General features: G+C 39.2%; 1 protein-coding gene across 1 annotated transcript in view; it reads left to right on the forward strand.

Annotated features, from left to right (window-relative positions):
* Window positions 1-23,345, forward strand: part of arhgap24 (Rho GTPase activating protein 24) — a 56,917-nt gene that overhangs the window by 7,248 nt on the left and 26,324 nt on the right. The window contains exons 2-3 of the mRNA XM_070850821.1: window positions 1,427-1,651; window positions 12,943-13,030. Of these exons, the coding sequence (XP_070706922.1) occupies window positions 1,442-1,651; window positions 12,943-13,030 (298 nt within the window). The 5' untranslated portion in view covers window positions 1,427-1,441. The remainder of the gene's footprint in view (window positions 1-1,426; window positions 1,652-12,942; window positions 13,031-23,345) is intronic.

Raw genomic sequence — 23,345 nt, forward strand, 5'->3', positions numbered from 1 at the left:
GTGTATCCACCCTAGTCTGTGATTTATACTGTGTGTGTGTGTGTGTGCTCATGTGTGCACTTGCAGATTGTGTAAGCTAAGAGAATCAAGCGTGTGGGAGGCAAGAGGGATAAAGGGGTTAGTCTCTCCAATATTAGTGTTAAATGAAGAATTTTCCCTTGAATGAACTTAGCTCAGTTGACATCTTTCTCCACTGTTGAATAAAGAGTACTGCCCAGTTTTTTCCCACATACTGTACAGCATGAAAGTTGAGCAAAGATGAAATAGAGATGGACAAAACATAATAAGTAGGTTATGGCCACCGCAATGCAAAACAAGCGTAAAACTGGTATTTTTGCAGAGGAATCCAGAGTAGTGAGCGTGTTCCTGCATGCACATGTACACAGGACTTGCTTGGCCTGAGTGCATGGAACCACAGAAAGTTTTGAAATCACCACAGCAGCCCTGCTGCACTTGCTCCACTACTGCCTGGAACACTGCTGGGCTACATCTGGTCCTCATCTGGACCTGTGGGCTGTTTGGACTTCCACCAAGGCAAGCTCAACCAGTGCCACTGATAACATGGCAGTGCTTAGAGCTGATGGCATCCATCTCCAAGTATAGTGGCAGTGAATGATGCACAAGTTTAAATGATCTATTATGCTAATGGAAACAGTATGAGTGATTTATTGCATGCATGGTGTTGTTTGTCAGTGCACTTATGTATATAGTGCATGTATTGATGATGCATTTGATCAGATGTCACCCAGCTGAATAAAAAGGGTCATATGTTAATAGACAAAATGTTACAGTGAGACATGTAAAAGACTGGCAGGCCAACATACATAGGTGGGTGACACAAGAAAAAGATAAAAGAGATTAGAGGTTTGGCCCGTGGTTTTGTTATCTGGCTTATGAATTCCTCCTCCCACACTTCTCCGTCTGCCTTTGTCTCCTTGCAATGCTCCATTCTGTCTGCCTCAAATTCCATACTGTTCCATGACTGGCAAACCACATCAAATAAGCCAGACATTCTTGTTGAAGAGTTGGGTCCTCCAAAAAACCAAAACGTTTTCCCATTTTCCTCAAGTTTATGTTATTTACTGAGGATTTGAGAAAGATTAGTGGTGTGTTTTGGCAGAACGGAAAATGACAACTCGGGATAATCCACACAATCTATTGGAAGAAAATGATTCTTATTAAGTGAGCTGAATGAACAGTTTAAATGAGCAGACTTGTTGCAGCTACATTTGTGTTGGACTATAATTATTCCACTCTCCTTATCAAACTCTGCTGGTTGAATTCTTGCAGAATATTTGAGCTTCAAACTTAAAACTCGCTGGGCTTTTCTTTAAAAATAATTTTGGTAAGCATTCATGAATTGTGCATTATCTGTTGGAAGATTCTGTAAATCCATACAGATTTAATCCTTTTTGCCTTTTTGCAGATCAGAGTTGCTGTCATGGACGACCAGTGTGTGTCCCACGGCAGCCCCCAGCGCAGTGCAGGCCAGGCCAGCACAGAGATCCAGAGGCAGGGACAGCCAAGTGTCATCAGGTGTGGGTGGCTCAGGAAGCAAGGAGGTTTTGTCAAGACTTGGCACAGTCGCTGGTTTGTTCTGCGAGGGGATCAGCTCTACTATTACAAAGACGAGGAGGAGACCAAAGCCCTGGTAAGGCTGCGATAACACCGAAAGGCCTATTCCAAGCCATTTTAGAATAATGGAATGACACACAGCAGATTTCATGGAGTGCTGTGTGTCTGTGAACCCACATACCTCGGGACATGTATAGACATCAGTTTGCTGACTCACAAGATGCCTCCCCTTCGACCTGTGTGAACCATCAACCATAACTCACCCTCAGACTGAATTTGATACTCACGATTCCCATATATACTTTTTATATGATATGTTAAACTAATAATAGCAAAGGTAAAGTAATCCTCTGTGTCTAGAGGCAAAGTCACACCCTTTTATTACAGATAGTCTGGATACGCTGGGTTTAACTAAAGATAAATGTGATCGTGTATATACTAAACACTAATCTACTTTCGGGTTTATACTTATATATATATATGAAGATATATATGTTAACCTACACTGTCCCAACTTCCTTTTATGAAAGTAAAAAGACTATGCTGTACTTTCGCAAACAAAAGTACCATCTGTCCCCGTCTAAAGCTTCAGTTCCAGTAATTATGTTATTTTGTGCAATTTTATGTACGGGTTTGAAAAATATATACAGTACAGGCCAAAAGTTTGGACACACCTTCTCATTCAATGCGTTTTCTTTATTTTCATGACTATTTACATTGTAGATTCTCACTGAAGGCATCAAAACTATGAATGAACACAAAAAAGTGTGAAATAACTGAAAACATGTCTTATATTCTAGTTTCTTCAAAGTAGCCACCCTTTGCTCTGATTACTGCTTTGCACACTCTTGGCATTCTTTTGATGAGCTTCAAGAGGTAGTCACCTGAAATGGTTTTCCAACAGTCTTGAAGGAGTTCCCAGAGATGCTTAGCACTTGTTGGCCCTTTTGCCTTCACTCTGCGGTCCAGCTCACCCCAAACCATCTCGATTGGGTTCAGGTCCGGTGGCGCAGCACTCCATCACTCTCCTTCTTGGTCAAATAGCCCTTACACAGCCTGGAGGTGTGTTTGGGGTCATTGTCCTGTTGAAAAATAATGTGGGAAAGTTTGTTTTGTTTGGTCAATCTCAAACATTCAAAGTGACGTGTCTCTGGAACAACCGACACCTTGCGTCAGCAAGACATCTTCCAGACAAATGAGATAACAAGATCCGACTGTGATTCGAACAAGCCAGGTTGTTTTGACTATTTGACTATAAGTCAAAGTAATCTGTTGTGAGCTTGTTTTCACTGAAGCCAACCCACAAAGCTCTCCTGAAAGAAGAGGAGACAATGAGCGATGTGGACAATAAGACCGTCTCTAACGTTACTGTAGCCAGGCAGCCTCTCTTGCTGAGCATGTGAAGAGCGAACAAAGAAGCAGAAGCAGACAAACTTTTGATTCTCATTACAAAGAAAAATTGCAGACATGTGGGAATGTGGAAGAGGTAGATACATAACTAATTCCTCCAGGTTAGTCCGAATAACCACTCCATGTTTTCAACAAATGTTCTTTAGAAAAGTTGAACTGACAACTGATTTTGAGGTGTGTCATTATGCAGATTCACATGAGTAGGAACTAGTTATTAATAATTATTCATTAATTACTCATTCATTAACTACTCTCTAACACTTGTGGATACTCTTTTGCATTTGTAGAAACCAGCTGTGTCACACCAGATGCTCAGTTTTTCATCTGCACACAAAAAATACACAAAGGACCACAACATTTTCTAAGATCTATTCCATCCAAACAATATCCGCTTTTTCCAAGGGAAACTTGAACACTTGAGCACAATTGAAATCTCCGCTCTGCTCATCTACCCACACTTCTTTGTCTGGCTGATTTCCCAGCAAGCTCAGCCCAGCCAAACCCAAGCCACATCAGCAGCTCAAGGCTCTGAAGGTGAAAGCTCCAGACCCGAAGGTGGGCCACTGGCCAGATACAGTGAGAGGAGATATTCTTCACTGCTATTTCTGGGTAGCTTGGGTTCTTAAGCAGTGTATTAAAAAGTGTGACCTTATATTAGGAGCACCTACAGTTTTTGCATGCTTTCTTGGAGCTATGAATATCCAGAGGGAATGATGCAAATGCAGTGGAGCAGATTTCTATGATAATTTACAGAGATTGACAGGAAACTATTTGTTTTCCTTTGAAATATTCTTGCCATCTATATTTATCCACCAAGAAATGTTATTCATTAATGTCCCTACATGTTCAGCTACCTAATGAACACTCTACCTTTCTGTGTTTTGTTACTCTCTATTCTTTCCTACTTCTGAGACAAAGCCAACATCAATCTCAAATACCTAAAACTGTTACTTTTTGCTGAGAATGGGAAATTTCAATAAAACTAGGTCAGGCGTAGAGCAGTGCGTTCACAGTCCTTAAATCTCTGTGACCTCCAAAGTGGAACAGCATGGAGTAGCACAAAAACAAAGCCCCAACAAGACACAGTATCCGATAGAACACAAGACAACTGGTCTCCAGTTTCCAACATCCCAAAAGAAGGAACACAAGTAGGGCAGAGAGAAGTGAGAGGCTAGTCTCTGACACTGATGTTCAGGATCAAGGCGAACACACACACACAAGCACAGAAACACAACAAAGGTACATCTCTTAGAGCGTGTACAGTGGAGTTAAATCTCCCTGTCTCAAGCCACAGACTACATAATGCAGATATGTGAAGCCATATTTAGATCAGCGATTAATTAATTCTCTGACGCGCTGTGAAGTCTCCATTTGTTACCTGTCACATTTGCCTAATTGCTGCTTCCTCAGTGGGAGCAGGAACATCTGTCCCTCTCTGTTGCCTTTGGTAACACAGACGCCACCAAAGCTTGGCCCGGGAGTCAGGAAGCAACTCCCTGTTGGTTCGTCACTGCCAGCAACACCTTTCACTTTACACATTGCTGTCTGATCCTTTGTTATTATTAAAAGATTTATTATTGCTGCTTTAATCTTAGTGGCAAATCAGGAAAAGCTCATATGGATTTTTTTTTTAAATCCTGTTAACAGAGACACAAGATCAGAAAGCACACAAAGAACACAGCAGGTTTACTTTGGGAGCAAAATGAACACTCTTTAGATTGAGTTGAAACAAATTACAGTCTTTGCATTACTGTTGCATTGCTTTGTAGATTTTCATTATGTTTGTATGTCCACCATTTTGCATTCGTATGTGCAATACACATTACATAGTAAATACACGGCACTGAACTGAACTACATTTAACAACTTTATACAGAAATGAGATGATATTTTGTTGTCACATTCTGCTGCTCAAAGGAATTCTGATGTTTGTGCTGTATTTCACTTTATTAGAAATACTTTGGACAATGTTGTGTCCCATACAGTTGAGCCAAACCCTACTGAGCAACGTGTGGAATCTTAAGAATGGGAATCAGATGGAGGTGAAGGGTCACCGAAAAGCATGCGTAGGGTATGGCACGTGTGGGCTTAGCATCAACATGCCATCTGCTTGCCCTCACTTGTCCGTGGAGATGTATGCACGCACAAGCATGCATGTACTCACTCACATTCTCACACTCACACACACACATGCACACACACAAACACATGCACTCATATTTCATCCGGCTGAGCCCTAAACAAAGACAGTATTCATTCAGTGGGTGAAATGGTATGATTATTGTAATTTAAACCACTTAGCATTGTATATGTATTCCACTGAAGTAAGTGAGGTAACATTATGAATGAATGGGGAATTGTGAATGACTACATTGAAGCAATTTTACTTTATTATAATATATCAAGAAATGAAAGCCATAATAGAATTTAATTAGGATATTACAATTCTGGCCACATTAAGCCTTACAAGTTAGTTTATTAATATGCATCTCATGAAGGGGGCTGTGACTGAACTCAAATAAAATGATATGAATAAAAGTGGTTGGTTTTGATGAGGCACTATACTAAATTCATGCGTAATAATGTAATGAAAAATCCTTTGTATTCCCTGCATGAGCTTGGACACCATTTGACCATGACATTTAACAGGAGTAAATAAAATGCCACCGCAGCCCTGCAATTATTCATACTGCAAGACTGTACTGCTGTTTTGATTAAAACATTAACACTGTACCATTTGTGTGACTTTCACTGCTACACTAACTCTGTAGCCACTTTAGACATGGACAAACACAGACGCAGGTTACACTTGTGACCTCATCATCCAATCAAAGTAGCATGCATGCTTGTAAGGTGTCACATTACACCCGGATGTGATGCGTGATTAACTGTTACGTCCCTCAGAAGGTCCAAGTTAAGAGGGGAGTACCAATTACCTTAAACTAGGAAAGATGAAAATTCAAGAAACTAGTTTATCAAAGCAAAGGAACAAAATGCTATCTAGATACTTTTTATTTTGTGTGGCAGGTCACAGCTCAGTCAGTCCCCAGACAGCAACAGAGGTAACCTGTCAACATGTGTATCAGCAGTATCAGTTTATGGCATATAATCGGCTCCACTGTGTCCTCTCAGATGCCCTGGAGGGAGGTCTGAGAGCAGAATGAGGTATCAGAAATGCACAAAAGATGTCTGCTGCATATTTTTTTCATGCTGCCTTGTGGCTGAATATGCCTCTGTTTGCTAAGTCCTGAGAACTCTTAGCTGCAGCTAATGTCAAAGCATCAGCATCACTACTGGTAAGCAACTGAGTTGACCTTAAGTCAAAATCACGAAATGTCAATTTAAGACTTCTCTTTGTATGTGGCTGTTTCTGAAAGTCATCCACCAATGGAATAACCTGCTATACTACTTAAATAATTCCATCACATATGTATTGCTTCTAAGGTTTGACAGTACACGCTGAGTTTACTAAAATGTGAATCTGTATCTTATCAATACAATGTTGTGTGTTGTGCAAAGGGTCATATCAGACGATGACCTTGCTGAAATACACTGTTGCAAAAGTAGCCACTGAATCATGACGCTCCTATTCTTATCTGAAGTATTTTCTGATGTCTCCGTTTCAAAGGGATTACATGTTCCTTGAACAATACCTGTTTTTAAAGGGGAAATGGCTGCTGTATCAACACTGGCATGGTCACATTATAGTAACAGATCTACTGATACAAAGTACTGTACAAACTTACCACAGTAGCTTTCTGGAAATTTGTCGTATCAACGTTGCATCCACGGTTTTGTGTCTTACACAGTCACAGTCTGGAAAATGCTATATTAAAGCTATAAATCTCACTTTGCAAAATGGCGTAATAAAAATCTTATTGTTGTGTCAACTGCACACAGTTATTCACCTTGGCTAAGACTCTGGTCCATTACAAGGTGTCTTAAAGATTACTGGTCACATTATTTTTTTTGGTGCTCAAAATGTCACCAGTATGTGGTGATGGGAATACTATACTGAGTTTAGACTCCATTCATACAACCTACTAACCTTCTTTCAGTCTGTGTAATCCATTGCCTTTGGTATAAAAACTAAATGTCATCATATTATCACTTCAGAGGGAATGCTGTACATCAAGGCTTTATCCTAAACTCTATTTTTTTAGTTCCAGGGATGTTTATCGTCTAAGAGTCCAGGCAGTCTGCTTTGAGACGTCTCATTTTACTCATGCTTGACTTTTGGAATTTGGACCACTTTTTTCTTTGTGGACTTGATTTTAAACTTGATTCAGTTAAGATATCCACTAAGATATCGCAGCATTATTTATGTATTATTCAATGCGTGGATATTAGTAGTTGATCACACACAACCGTATAGGACACAAACTGCAGTGCAAGGATCATTTTTTCTCTTTTTTGAGGCTGGTGCAGCTGTGCTCTTGTTTCAAAGGTGGGGCTATGCTGTAAGCGAGAGTCCAGCTGAACGAGCTGCAAATGAATTTCACTGGAAAAAAAATAGTTAGTTGATGAGCAGGAATATGCCTGCCTGCTCTGTGGTTGGTTACTTGTACACTTTGCAAGCTTTGTAGTGATGTCTCTTGCAGCTGTGCTCTACTTTCAAAGGTGTAGATATACTGGGACTGAGAGTTCAGCTGAATAAGCTACTGTAGCTTATTCAGCTGAACTCTCAGTCCCGGTATAATATATAAACATATTTCAGAGGGGATACATGAAACTCACTGAACTTGAGTTTAGAGCATGCATGTACAGTATGTGTCCATAATACCATATAGCACTTTACATAGAAGTGTATCCACATGTTCAAGCCCCCACATTTACAGCTGAAATGTCATTAGCTGTGCAAATAATTCACAGAATTTTTTACAGTGTGCACAGATTTTGATTTTTATCTTAATCTTAATCTTAATATATGGACACAGACGATACCACAACTTGACAAAAATGAGGATAGCTTCATTAGTATGTAGTATGATATAGTATGATTCAGTATGCCCTTGCAATGATACAGCGCTGCGTAGCTGAACATGTTTTGTATATTTGTGAGATTAGAAGAAGATAAATCCTGAAAGCACATTAAGTCAGAGGAGCACTCTGACTTTAATAAGGTCACTTTATTTAGCGTTAAATAAAGAGATTGAGAGAATTTCTGTACCGCAAAGGAGGAGCGTTGGTGAGATATTCTGTGCATCATAAGTGTACATTTTGTAATACTTGTTCATATTTAGACCGTATTGTATGAACATGAATATCAGAATCAGAATCAGAATTCCTTTAATTCCTTTAATAATCCCCAGGGGGAAATTGCTTACCCCCATATATAAATAATAATTATTGATATTTTACTGTAACATGCATTTCATGTAATATATTTGGCCAGGAGCATGTCATAATATGACTGTGACAACATGCTTCCTACAAGGTCAACAATCAGGATTAGGGTTTCCTAATTTTCTAAACTAATAAGGGGAACAATAGAAAGTTAAACTCCGCCTCTTGTTAAGGCTTTATATTTTTTTTACAGAGGGTCATGCAATTCAAACTCTTTCCTCTTATCTTTACAAGATTTCACAGTAATTGCTTCGGCATTTAATATTCTCCTTACAAGAAAAAACGGACTGGTGTAAAATCATCTCTTCAGTTGTCTTTGCTTACATCTCATTATCTGAGAAATCTCAAACTCAAATCACTTTCTTCAAATCATCAGGCTCTTCTGATGTGCTGCTGGTACTTTTTCAAAAAGCAGTACAGGTTTAGACAGAAGATATTTTACGAAACTTTATATAGGAATTCTTCTTCTTGGATGAAGATAAAAAGGTCTCTGCATCAGGCTAAGCAGCAGCAGCAGTGACAGGTATTCCAGCAAGAGAGAAAGCGACAGGACACCCTGTGTTTTCCAGCAGCTTGCACACAAATCACTGTAGTTTAGTTGCTTTTTAGTCCTGGTGATCTTGTAGGTTTTGGTGGATTTGTTGTACGTGTCAAAGAGGCTTGCTTTAGATCATTCTTGTCCTCGTCTGCTTCAGCTCACTGTCCCAGATTTTGTTGCACATTACACAATCCAGTTCAGTCCACTCTTTTTCAGTTACATTTTAAAAATCACGTCTGCCATGTCTGTCTGCCACTCCCTGTTTATATCAAACATGTCACATAGTTTTAATGGTTACAGCATCGCTTTGTGATTTTCCCAACTTTTTTTATTCCCCTCTTGTTAATTTCAGTCTTCTTACTATCATCGCCTGGTTTATCATGGTGAACTTCTCCCACCATTCACCCAGTTAATCCACCAAGCAAATAAAAATTGATAGAGAAGTCCCATTTGTTCCACCCCATTACGTTTGACTAGCATATTAATGTTTTAATGAATGTTTTAATACAGTCGTAGCTTTGTATTTTACAATAGCTTTTGAATGAGGCTCAGCCAGTCAGAGCTGAAGACCAAAACTACTTGTTCTCTAACTGTGAAATAATGACGGCATTATCTATATGCTCATAGAGATCATATAGATCATATAGAGGCAGATGCATTTACACACTTACTACATGCAGGCAGAAAGTGTATGCTACGTCTCCAGGTCTCCCACTGAGTTTGACTTCCTGAGTCTGAGAGGTCACTCAAGCCAGAAAACAGTAATTATTGGATAAAGGGACTATTGATCAACCAGCCAAGGTTTAATGAGCACTTAAATGACCTGTTACACCAATAACTTCTAGGTAATTGACCTCAATGTGAGCATTTATCTGTTTGCAGCCTGAAATCAATTTCTGCTCCACAATAAATTGCCTTGCATTTTATTATCTTGCCACATGTCCCATTTTCTGCACTCATCAGACCAGATCATTATTTAATAAACAAAGGTTATCTCTTAACTCTAACTTCATACTTGATTAATTTATTTTACTAACCTTGAACAATTTTTTCTCATGCTAGAGACACAGCTACCACGAGAAATTCTAGCGGCGTAATAGCATTCTTTTTTGTGGCGGCTATAATCAATATATTTATATGAACAATGGATCACATGTTGTTGTTGAACTCAGAGAATTATCCCAAAATTTTAATGGTATTAACTCATTTAATGAACATGTGGGCAGCCTATTGCCTATCATATGCCACGATGTGTGAGCTGGCCCCACAGGCTCTCATCATTTTATTGAAAAATCTAACCTAAAGGGTCATTAACAATGAGGCCAGACATTTCCCCTAAAACTGTTAATATACTCCAAACAAACTTGAATGTTCACATACATAAAATGTTTGTTTTATGACCAAACAGAACAGCACATTTGGATTTTATTGCTGCTTTGTCTCTAGGCTGGTCAGAGAACCTCTTGTCGATGCCATTTAATGAACAGAGCTGGTATTTGCTTGCAGTCTAAGAAAACACACCAAATTTGATTTCATTTGGAGCTCACTGTTGGATACAGCAGGGAAACAGCCCGCTGACAGGCTGGACTGCTGCTTACAAGCCTGAGCCTCCTGCTGTTGCTTTGGTCAAACAGATTTCTCTGAGCCGTTTCTGTCCCATGTGCGTGTGTAGGTTTTTGGTTGAGAATAAAAGATAATTGGATTTGTGTCACTACACCATTTCCAAAAATGATCTCATCCTAGTTAATGAGAATATAAAAATGCAGGAAACACCCCAAAATAGGTTGAGTTTGTTTGCCCCGTTGGGTTGGGCCAGGCTACCGTAGTCTTTGCTCGGTAAATAGTTCTCTGTCTGTGGTTTTGCTTGTCTTCAGTAAACAACGGGCCACCAGGGAGGATGTCAGTATGGAAAGTATGGCTGCAGCTTCTAAACGGACAAGAGCACTATCAGCGGTGTTGTGGTTTTACAGTATGGAGGGACTACACAGGTCTTTTTCTTCTTTTTTAAGAATACAGTTCAAAAGGCTCACATTTATGAAGTCTATCTCACCCACACACATTTCATTTCAGTCATCTCCAGTTTCCTTGGAATCCGTACAATATGCATGACAAAAAGATCTGTGTTCACTGAAAAAGGTTCTCAAAGAAGCTTTTGACCCCAAGATACTGAAGCTGAGCAGATTCTCTTGCTGACAACCACATCAAACGAGCTCTTTCACTCTCTCGTTCCTCCACTTTGGAGCATGTCTGTCCTATCTTTACAACCTCCTTTAAAGCACTTCATCTGGGGCCTCAGGTAGGGTTTCCACTTCCTGGTTGTCACAGTTATGGCTCATTAAAGAGCTCTCTCTCTCAGCAGGAAGGAAACTGACTCCCTTTAGATCCTGTTAATGTATGTGGGTCCTTAATACTGATCCTGTCACCGATGCACAGCTTGTCTGCATTAGCATTAACCCAGATAGAGGGACTCTCTAATGACAGTCAGATGCTGCATTATAGCACTGATGTCCGAGCAGCTAATCAAGTGAAAAGTCACTGTTTGAATTCATAAGGGGTCAGCAGCTGGTTTTGTTGTAATCCTTCTTAGAGTCACTCTAATTGGCAAAAGACGAAGTGAAGTAAATAGTTTCTATGTCATTTTCATACCAAATTGCCCAGTGTGTGGTGTATCCAATTCACTTTACTTCAGTAGGTTTGCAACCAATGATACTAATTTCATTATTGGTCACGCTAACAATAATAACAATTCGTATATAATGATAATTTAATCAATTTATCATTTTACCAATGGAAAGTCAGACAACAGAATTTCCGTAAGTTCAACATGACATATTCAAATTGCTCCAACCAACAGTTTAAAAACCCAAAGGTATTTAGTTTGGTATCGCAAAACACAAAGAAACCAAACAAATCCTCTGTTTTGAGTTGAGGTCATTGAGTTTTTGCACTTTTTACTTTTTACACATTAAAACAATTAATGGATCATTAAAAATCACTTGTGATTATTTTTCTGTTTATTGATTGTGCTTCTAAAAAGTAAAAATTCTTTTGCAGCATTCCAGTATTGAGAATGTTATTTGCATAAAAGTACAGTATTGAAAGTAAATGAGTAAATAGTAAATAAAAACCAATCAGGCAGCTGAATGGCCCTTCTCGGTGTTACATGATTATGTAATATGTCATTGAATTATCATTACTGAAGCATTAACATTTTATATCTTGTTGAGTAGTTTCATCAATAACTATGTATCATATTTCAGAAATGTATCATATTTTAGTTTTAAGGGTAAAATGTTTATCAGGAAAGTAACTACTAACTGCGTAACTACTGCAGCTGTCAAAGAAATAGGGAGGAGGAAGAATTTGCCTCAGAAATGGAATGAAGAAAGCGTACTTCAGTACAGTACATGTAAATGCAGTTGCTTTCTGCCACTAACGCCCAAAGACTTGTGAGGTCATTGGTAATGGTATCTCTTGTCCAGTCAGTGAGTGGCAGTCTCTCATGAGGCTCTGTGAACAGCTCTGCCCCACTGGCACTGTATCTCAACAGTAGGGATGTTGAGAGGTTGACTCAGAAAAAAGCTGATGCTGATGCTGATGCTCCTGCTATTTAAAGCAGTGAATCTCTGGCCTTTAGTGTCACATAGATGATGTATCATTGTGGACAGAGCAGAGGCTGAGAGACAGCGATCCTCTATAATTCTACCACTTTGCTACATGCCCGTGTACTTTCGCTGTGTGAGTGAGTTGGTGTGCTGCTGAGCTACACGGTGCTGCTGTTGCAAGAGATAGAGCAACTGTAGATCTGATCAAATGGAAAATGGTTAGTTAAATGTTAAAAGATTAAATGCATAGGTAGACTTTGTGGTCTTGGCACAATTTTAATACGACACTGTAAAAATTAAGTTTTAACACTGTTAAAATAAGATTTTTGCTGGATATTTTTGTCGGATCACCATTCATACAGTATTTTGGTGAGCTTTTGGTGTGCCTATTCAGCAAAAATCTAAATGTTCTGACCACACCCTGTTTGGGATATTGCTTGTCATAAATGTGTTCTTTATTCTTCACAGGGAACCATTTTCTTACCTGGAAACAAAGTTACAGAGCATCCAACCAGCGGTGATGATGGGGGGAAATTTCTTTTTGAGGTCATTCCAGGTAGGAAAAGTTAAAAGCAATTTAATAGCTTTTTATCTTTACTGAGGACCTGATAACAGTGGTGACTGGAGCAGGAACAAAAATATAAGGTTTTGATCAGTTTTATCTGCAGCAAATACATTAACTATTTACTGATTTTATACATATATGTGATGATTGATTTTAACTAAGGTAGCCCTGTAAGCACTCAGCTACCAAGGCATTTCAGAGTTTAAATTGAGTTTAAATGACCACTGGATGTCATTGGCAAAGAATGTGGTTCAACACATATTGTATTGGATTGCTATGTGCTCAGGAGACCCTACAAAACAGACACTGAGATGAGAAAATGTCACAGAGAAATGTCATGGCAAAGAGGAGAAAAGGAAGTCATACTTTGTGAAATTACGACACTTACATTTGTTCTCTCTTTTCTTTTTTTATCCTTTTGGCACTCTGCTTTCATTCCACTAAATTTACAATTTTTGTGACATAAACCTTATAGTTGTATAGTTGTTCCAAGAAAAGCCGTCTCACTTTCTTGCTGAGAGTTATATGAGAAGATTGATACCACTCCCATACCGGCACACTAAATGTGAAGCTTTAGCTATCAGGTCAGGACCAGTAGGTTTAGCTAAGCCATGCTTTAAACTAAGCTAAGCTAATATTTATATTCATGTTAGATTTACATTTAAACCTACCTAGAAAGCAATCAAGTATATTTCCTAAAATATTGAACTATTCATTTAAGTGCAGTAATTAGTATTATTGTGTGCTTCCAATATATAAGGTTTATACACACAGAATCATGGATGGTTGTCTGACAACCTGTCAAAAGTTTGTGTATGGATTTAACAAACTGAACTTTATGTGAGCTTGAGCTTCCAGTCTTTATGCTAAGCTACTGCTCTGGCAGTAGTTTCATATTTAGCGTACAGACATGAGAGTGGTATCGACCATTTCATCTAACTCTCTGCAACAAAGTGAAGAAGCGTGCTTCCCAAAATGTCAAACTATTCCACGTCTCAGAGTTTAGCAGCCTGGTTCAGAAGCTGTCTAAATCACTGACCACACACGCTTCCTCCCACACACAAACTCAAAGACGAACACATGCACAGGCGGCAGAAGACTGTATGGAAACATGGTCAAATACAACACAAAGGAATAGTATTTTCCCAGGCAGAGCAATGCCAAGAATGCAAGTCTGTGGAATAGATATTTAAAACACACATGCACACTGGGGAAATAGAGACAGCTGGTAAGAGATACAGTAGCAAAGTGCATCAACAGCACCAGTTGATCCAGCTACAAACAGCGGATGTGTGCAAAAAGTACTTGTATTCTGTTTATCTTTATCTTCTCCCTGGTGTGTGCCCACCACAGCTTCTCTCAGAGGAAATAAGTTTCAAGACATTTTCTCACATGATTTATGGCTCCCGTTGGACACACTGACGCTCAAGAACAATGTGACCTGGCAGATAATGGAGTAAGTTCATCCTAACATTTGTCAGTAAAAGGTCAATTAAAGGCTGCCCGGACTGAACCAAAATTAAATGAGAGATTAAGGCAGTTGGCCAGAACTGACAGATGAAAGTTCCAGGTGTGTCACAGGTTCATTTGAATGGCTGGTTGACGTGATGGTGTTTTTGTGTTTTGGATGTTACTGACCTTGCTGGTTGTCTAATAGTTCCAACATCAGGTGAGGATTAACAGGTCTCTGAAGAGATTGTTTCAGTTGATACTTTTTTGCTGCTGCCATTCCATGTTCACATTGAAATGAATGTTTGGAGATTGTTGTGATATAGGAGAAAAGTTTAGTTTATGTGCCATTTTTCCATATCTTTGTATGCCTGTGCCATACATTCTGATGTATCAGCACATATGTAGTGTTGTTTTCTCGATATAAAGCAGCACTCAGTATCCAAAGAATACATATTAGGTCATATATGATGCTATTTGAAAGAGTCTTTTAACATAAAAAAAACATATGACTCCAAAAAGCATCCAGATAATCAGTTATGCGTCTCTATTTGTGGCAATGCTTGGGAGGATAACACTGATTTGTCTGGTAGTAGGAACAAAAGGGACATTTCTCAAGCAAAACTTTAGATTTTCACTTCTCTTTTTTTATTCCCAGAGAGCATTTCAGCTGAAAAAATCCCTACAATAGAAATAAATAACTTTTTTTAGAGTGGTATTTTTTATTCTTGTTGTTGACTGAATCATTGTAGGCACAGAGCTGAGGTTTATCTGTCAGAGAAGTGAAACTCTTAGTGTAGTTTAAATACAGTTAACTAAGGGAATAATCACATGCTCCACTGATGTCCCCTCTCACTATTAGTCTTAGTTCCTCCTTTCCAGGTGCTGCAGTGTATACTGTTGGTTTTGGACACTATATAATCGTATCATATAAGGTACATGCACAACCTTACTATGTAGACATTTAAAAGTTTGAACATCTTCTCTTGACTTAAAAACCTTTTTTCCTCCAGTCTCCACCGCTACAATCGATCTCTTATTCCAGTGTGGCATCAGACTATACTAGTTTCTGTAAAACCTCTGAAAGAAGGGTGAGGAAGTTCCAGTGACTGAGTTTTCTTATCTGCAATAGCAGTCATAACATAATTTCCGCAATTTACCAGGTGCTGTTCCTAGCTGCCATATTCCATCTAACTCACCTTAAAGGATGTCAGCAGTTGTAGGTGTTGGTTATCAATGCTGGATATGGAGGTTTTGGTGAAAATTGATTGTGTCTTTCGTGGTACTTTGAAAGACATGCTAACACAGCGCTGATACATTATAAAAATAATGAACAGCAGAGGCAGTTTATCCTCTATTTGTCCCTTATACATTAGAACTATAAGAGATATGATAGCTTGTATCTTTAAATGCTTGTGGTGTGTTCAAGTTCAAAACTCAGGGGTGGTTACCACTAGGAGACCCAAAATAATTAACCTCCAGATCTCTGTTTTTTCAAACCAAAGTCATCATTGAATGATGAGGCTCTCATTAGCCTATATATGTAACATCTTCAATGTTTTGTCCTCATCCAGTTGACATTATGTTTTTCTTAAAAATAAAACACTCTTATACCATAAACATAAAGAGTTTTTAGATATCCACTTCTTTTATAGTCTAAAAAGCAAAAACAAAATGTATAAAAAGTTTGTGGGTGTTTAATCCCTGTATAACAGTTGTGTCTAATTTTTATGCTAAACTAAGATGCTGCTAAACTAAGCTAAGCTAACCCTAGACTGGTGGCCTCATAGTTACCAGATTGACATACCGTATATCTAACCTTTATTTAATCAGGTAGTCTCATATCAGACATGTCCGAATGGTATCGATCTTCTTGTCTAACTGTCTGCACGAAAACAGAGTACACTTCTTACTATTAGAAATACTGGTTTACACACGTGGGCTCAAACCTCATTCCACTGGCCACAATGTCCGTAGTAAACTTTATTCTTCAAACAATCAAAGGCTGGGCTTGTTATGGCTGTGTCTCAGATGCCATAAAATTACTCACGCAGACCCAAACGTGTGGATTAAACTGTGACTACCCGCATGCTCACTACAAGGGCTGCTGAAACACATTAGAACTCAACAGACTTGAAGAGAGTTTCAGCAGTGTGCCATTAATCCAACAGAACTGTTTTTCCCCATTTTGCAACATCCACCGTGCCCTCACACTGATGGAAAACAAGAGCGAGGCTTGTTATGAGACAGCAAATAAAGAGGCCTAAGAGAAGCAGAGAGAGCAAATGAAAGGAAAACACAACACATATATTCCACTGGTCTAAATTGGGCTTTAGCAGATTGAACACAACACATGGACAGTCTCTGGCAGACAGACAGACGGGAAGCGTTGTGTGTGTGTGGGGGGGGGAGTGGAAGTCAGAGTTGTACAGAGATGTCCGTTGTCTTGCGAGGGTGGTGGTGAGGTTTGAACGCGAGCAGCATCAGGACAGCTGTGCGGGGAGGGAGAATGTGCACTCAGATTAACACACAACTCTGTATTTTTAGCTTCTCTGGAAAGTTCGACTTAGTTACTCTGTGCCTCAAAGAACCCGAAAGTGTTGCAAAATCAAAACCATCTCTGCAAAATGTATTCACCTGCACTGTTATCCTCTCTGTTGTTGTTTCATCTCTCTTGTCTTTGTCTCTTTCACTGTGCACAGCCACATCTGGATGATGTGTGTTATACCTGCAGACACAGTCACTGAGGAAGAGAGGGGGCTTATGAAGCACCTTCACCACATGGCTAACAATATTTAGACTGGAATCATGGTAATGTCTTTATTTTTAACTGTCTGGCAGACGCACGTAGGTACATACACAATGGTTCTATTGTTTTGCTTTCCCAAAACAAGAATTTAAGCACCAGTGACGTTGTCTTCCATCACACTGACACGTTACAACATGTGCAAGCACACATGGGCTTAAAGCTAAAGGGAAGAGGAGTGAGGACAAAATTGCATGAATACAGCTGTCAACATTTCGGTTTCTGGGATCAAACGTTTATTTTATAGATCTGTGCAAGACACTTTCATGCTATGCTTAAGGATTACATTATGACGTTTTCTATGTAGCCATATTTGGATGCACCTGCAAACTATTCTAAACTCTGCTACTCCGAAGGGATCACAGAAAAAGTAGCTCCTTAAGCTACTCTCCCATGCAGGTAGCACTGTGTATGGAATATATGACAGTACGTCCTGCCGCTCAGGATTAGTGTGCAGTTTTATCTGATGTTGTTAAATCCTCCAAAGAATGTCAGGTATGATCTGAATACCGCTGTGTGTTACAACATAATTCTGAACACCGGGGATCCGGGTTTTGAGACAGCAATAAGGTGAGCAAGCAGAGGCTGCTTTTAGCAAATTATGAATTTTGATTAAATGGCACAGGCTAGATTTTCCACCATTCATTTGCATGAATACCTGTAGCTAAATGTCACTCCCAACGGGTCCAACTGTGATTAATCATCCCATTCCTATAAAACAAGAATCAACACAGGAAACACTCCCCGCTGTGTTTTTGATGGAGAAACAGTGTGCTCCTCTATCCCCAAGCTCTAATAAACACCAGGCTTTGGCTCCAGTATGAGTTCAGTATGTCACACTCTCTCCCCTTTGCCCCAGGCTCTGTTTCTTGCTCCCTCTCTCTCTGTTTCTCTTTGTAGCCTGCTTAGAGTAGCTGCTCAGGCCACGGCAAGTTACCACTGCTGAATTATGGGAATTTATCATCCCTTCATTTGTGAGGAGACCTTGGGATCATGTTGCCATGAGCAGGTGGACGGCCTCAAGCATAAATGCTGTTTACAGGGTAAAGCCTGAGTCTATAATACATACCTGAAGAGTTTCCTTCTTTACCAGTGTCAGAGATTATTTTTGGCTTTAGCTTGGCGTATAAAGTAAAGTAATGAGTTTCCTCATTTTAAAAGTGAGTTGACATAGTGCTATAGTAAAGTTAGGATTAAAGAAAGCCTCAGGCCCCATCTAAATCAAGGTAATAGTGCCCTCATGTGGTAATTGAAGTCATTACAGCACTGGGAAGAATATTTACCCAGCAATGACCCTATCTGCTGATGAGGACTGCACAAAACTAAACTATTTGAAATGCTTTGGACATTTGGTTTACAGTCTGGCTTTCCATCAACCACAACATTTAGTGAGTTTCATATGTAAATTAGTTATTAGTCATTTCATTTTTTGATTTAGTGCATCCATGGTTAAGGCTCAATCCTGATCCTGTGGCTGTATGTTTTGACTTATTGGCCTGATGGGTAGCCATAGGTAGCCACCTTGGTGACCTCTGTCGTGATTTATGAGTCACTGAGGTGAATGCCTTATTATATATATATATAATATACTATATATAATATATATACATAGTATATACTATATATAATATAGTACTGGTAATCACGGCGTAAATATGAGTAGGCAGGAAAGGCAGAGTAAATCAGACTCAGACATATTTGAAAATGTTTAGAGACCCTTCTTATCATTATTATTCTGGTTAATGGGAAGAGTAAATGCAGATGGTCATTATATGATCAGTCTAGGAATGTGCTTTATCAGGATAACATGCCAATCTTAGCTACAGACATAGTCAAACCTCTTATTAAACAGTAATGACTGAATGGTTACTATTGGAGGGTGAAGACAGACATACAATTATAAGAGCACAGACCACTCTAGTGTTCATTATGAGGACGCCAGAAGTTACTTATGAGCCAGTGTGTAGACTAGAAGCACCTAAAGCTGTTGATGGATGAATGAATTAAATTTTTAAAAAAAGCCCAAGCTAATGACGGGGTGGAGGAGGGGAGTAATAAACCAAACAGTCATTCCACTTGTTCCTCAATGGTAATAACTATTAGGCAGGCTGAGAATACTACCCTCTAGGCATCAGCGTTTAAGGTTAAAGAAGCCCCAGTGGAGTAATTGACAAAGCATATTAATCTGTGCTGCTGACATTTCAGTGTCACTGCGTATGGAGGTGGTTTACAAATAGGCCCCTATGTCACATTAATCATGGATAACTTGTGGTGCTGGCATAGGCTGTGTGTGTTTATGTGTGTGTTTTTATATAAACAAAGGCTCAATGACCAGTGCAGCCTGACCTGGTGCAGCTTTAACTAATTGTGTTTATTTCAAAGGGTTGGATGTTCTTTTACAGTGTCATCTGTAGCTCTACTATGCACATATCATAACGGTGTTTATCGAATGTCTGAAAGACCTTGGAGGGTTTTAATCCCACAATTGGCTTGCAGTTTCCTTTGCAGTTCTATTTCAAAGCATGCTCCAAATAGAGGCAACAGGTTTGGACACAGGAGTCTTTCAACAATAAGGCAACTCAAAGTGCTTTACTTAAGACATAAAATATTTAAAAGAAATATAAAGCAATAGAAGATTAAAAATAAAATAAGCTAGAATATTAAAAACAATCAAACACTGTCATAAAAAAAAAGGTTCACATGGAGCAGATTTCAAAGGAAAAGGTGTGGCAGTACATATACAACATATAAGAGCAGCGTCACATCTCAAATGGAAAAGAAATATGATAAAGGTAATAATAAATACATAAATACAAAACAAGTATAGAAAACATTAGAAAAAATCACGATTAAAATAATGCATACTGTTTCACAGCAGCTCTGCTGAGCTCCAAGAAGCCCAGGGAGACAGCCCCACCCAGCTATAATAAAGCAAAAAGCTCCAGGAAATAAAATTACTTTTCTACCCAACACACATACACAAACACCACTTCCTCCACCCACTTCACTGTCATAGCTAGAACATATGTTAATCAATACACAAGTTTGATCAAATTAATCTGACACACAGGATATAAACAAGCAGCTCACTGTTCCATACTCCATGTTTTGATGTATTGATTTAATTAGCGGCTGAATGTATAGTGCACACACAGCTTCTAATGCATCATAAATTTAGGAGTTATAGAGCAGCAGTATCAAGCCATGCATTAAGAAGGAAAGCAATGAAATTTGGTGTTATGAATATTTCTGGGCTAAAACGAAAAAGCCCAGAGGCGCATGAGTGACAAGATTCTGTTTTGCATATTAAACCTGTCGACTCTCTTCATTTGTATGTCTCCCACCAGTCCGTCTGATGGGATGATGTTGGTGTCCTTTCTCTCTCAAGAACTCACTTTGTGATATGGCATTTTCCAAAAGGTCAGAAACTGAACTTCGCTTTCCTCTGTCTCTTCCTCCGTGTATGTTTGTGTGTGTGTGTTTGTGTGTGTGTAGGACATGCTAATGCACATCCATGTTTTCCCAGTGTGTGTAGAAAGTCAATAACCTGCTGTCCGTGACACAGCGGTGTATGGCCTCCTGGAGGAGTTGTGGCCTGGCAATCTGCTGCTGTTGACATTTCTAATATGGGGCTTCTGAGATTCACATCCTTTGTTGTTGCTTCCGCTGATGTCTGAATTTATGACCCCAGGATTACAAAGGGGCAGAGGGCCATCTAAGACAGACGCAATTATGTTTAGGTTGGTGATTTTTACTTTAAGTAACGAAAAGGGCACTTTCTATTTCCACCCTGATGTGATGCAGATGTTTTTACATATTGAATTAATTCACATTATTAGCCAGTTTTATGTTCCTTAATGGTCTAAACCCACAATTAAATAACCAAAGAGTTTCTTCCTGTTATGCATCATTCAGTGCTGAAAACAGTGAACCACCCATTGGTTTCATTAGGGACATTTTCCCCAGAGAGGATCTCTGGGGAGGATGTTTGTGTTTGACATCAGGACAGTTCGCTTGGTGCGCCGAAATTTGACAAAAAACATTTATAGCCCGATATGAGAGAGGCCTTTTGAAATAGAAGATTGTGTCAACATTACAGCAAACATAGACTGTCTCTCTCTTTCCACAGAGACCTTTAAAGGAATAATTATATAATAATTATTCATTATTGACTTTCAACAACTATTTGGACCGATTGCCATAAAATTTTGTAGACATTGATGGAGCCCAGAGGATGAGCCTTACTAACTTTGGTTATCCCTGAGTTGTCAATTAGCACCACCATGTGGTTGACATTTTATGTTTTTTAGTTAAATGTATTAGGACTATTGGGCAGATGCCTGTTGGCTGATACCAGTGGACATCAGTCTAAAATAGGAGTCCCAGTCGGTACTCCTTACTCTGAAAGTTATTTGCAGGCCGGCGAGGCTGCTGCAGCCTAGTGGCTGAGCAGAGAGCAGATGATAGAGGATGACTTTTAGATGTTGCTTATCGAGTTCTTGAACTGAACAGAAGACAGAAGCAGGACATTGCTCAGTTTTCCTTTGCTGAGAGAGGGAAATGCTAACATTCACTGGGGAAATAGTTGGAAGGTGTAAGAGGCAGTTTGAGATAGAAAAGCCGGTAGACACATTCTTTATTCAAGAAAAAGTAGGGAATTTTTGAAGTGGGTGAAATCTGTCTGGATAATGTTGGAGTGCTGTGATTGAAAAGACTCTTCAGTGTCACAAAGAATTTAGGAGAGAAGCAGAAGATTTGGTGGATTGTGTGCTCAACCGAATGCAGACAACTCCAACTCCCTTCCTCTGAAAGCCTGTGACAAGGTGTTGGAAAGGAAACTCTGGCTGACTGTCAAATGGATTTAGTAACAATGCAGACTCCTGTTGGTCTCCAAAGCAGAGGCAACATCTTTTTACCCTCTCACAGATCATTGAAAGGTTTGAAGTTTGTTAAGTCTGACTACATGTGGCTTTGTGGATTAGGAAAAGGTCACTGACGATGTTTCCCAAGGTAACTTGCTGCGTGAATCTTGGCTGCCAGAGCTGCAGCACCATGTTGTTCGGTCATTGTACACTCAGAGACTGTCATAATGATCAGGTTTGAGGGAGTATTTGCCTCTCTAACATGAATCCCTCCCTCCTGTGTGAGAGTGGTCATTAAGGCAGAGGCCCTGGAGAGTGTTAAGTTCAGTGACAGCAGGGTGAAATCTGCTGTTTGTAGAAATGTTTAGATGTTTATTACCAATGTGGAATGGAACATGTTAAGTGTGACGAATGTGCAACGGTTGTTAAGAAAATACAATTCTACATCCATCTGAGGAAAGCAACAGTTTTGGTAAGTTACACTTGGGAGTAAGGCAAAATAGTTTTGGGAGATATGCTTACAGTATGTGCTTTCTTGCCAAGAGTTAAGTGAGATGATTGAGCCTACTCTTACATATGTCTGTTAAATATGAAGCTACAACCAGCAGTCAGTTAGCAATCAAGAAATCTCACACACTTCCCCATTTTAAAATCACAACAGTTTCCATTCTTAATGCTAAACTAAACTGGCTGTAGAGTAGGATCAATCTTCTCTTCTAATTCTTGTCAGCAAACCCTAATAACCTGCTGTGTAAAACCATAACTTGTCAATGTTACACTTAAGTTTTTATATGGATTAAAACAAATAAGATATAACATGTGTAGCTTCAGGTGCTGGTTTTGTCACCTTGGACTGACTCGGGATAGCAGATTCCCACTCTTTCCAGTCTTTATGCAAAGCTCAGCTAACCAGCTACTGACTTTACTTCATGTATAACAGGCATATATGGCAGTGGTATTAATGTCTGTGTCTAATTCTAATAAGTTCCCGAAATGTCAAACATTTTCCTTTAAAAAGAGACGCATCTGGTATACGCTCACTTCTGCATACAAGCATTTACATTAAATTAAAAGACAGACTGGAGTGACAACATGAGTGGAAAAAATAAAAAAAAACACTAACTGAATGTATAAGATTTAACAGCTTTGTAACTGGGAGGTTACGACTTAATAGTAGCGCATGAATATG

This window comes from Pempheris klunzingeri, chromosome 19, assembly GCF_042242105.1.
Source record: "Pempheris klunzingeri isolate RE-2024b chromosome 19, fPemKlu1.hap1, whole genome shotgun sequence".
Lineage (NCBI taxonomy): Eukaryota > Metazoa > Chordata > Actinopteri > Acropomatiformes > Pempheridae > Pempheris > Pempheris klunzingeri.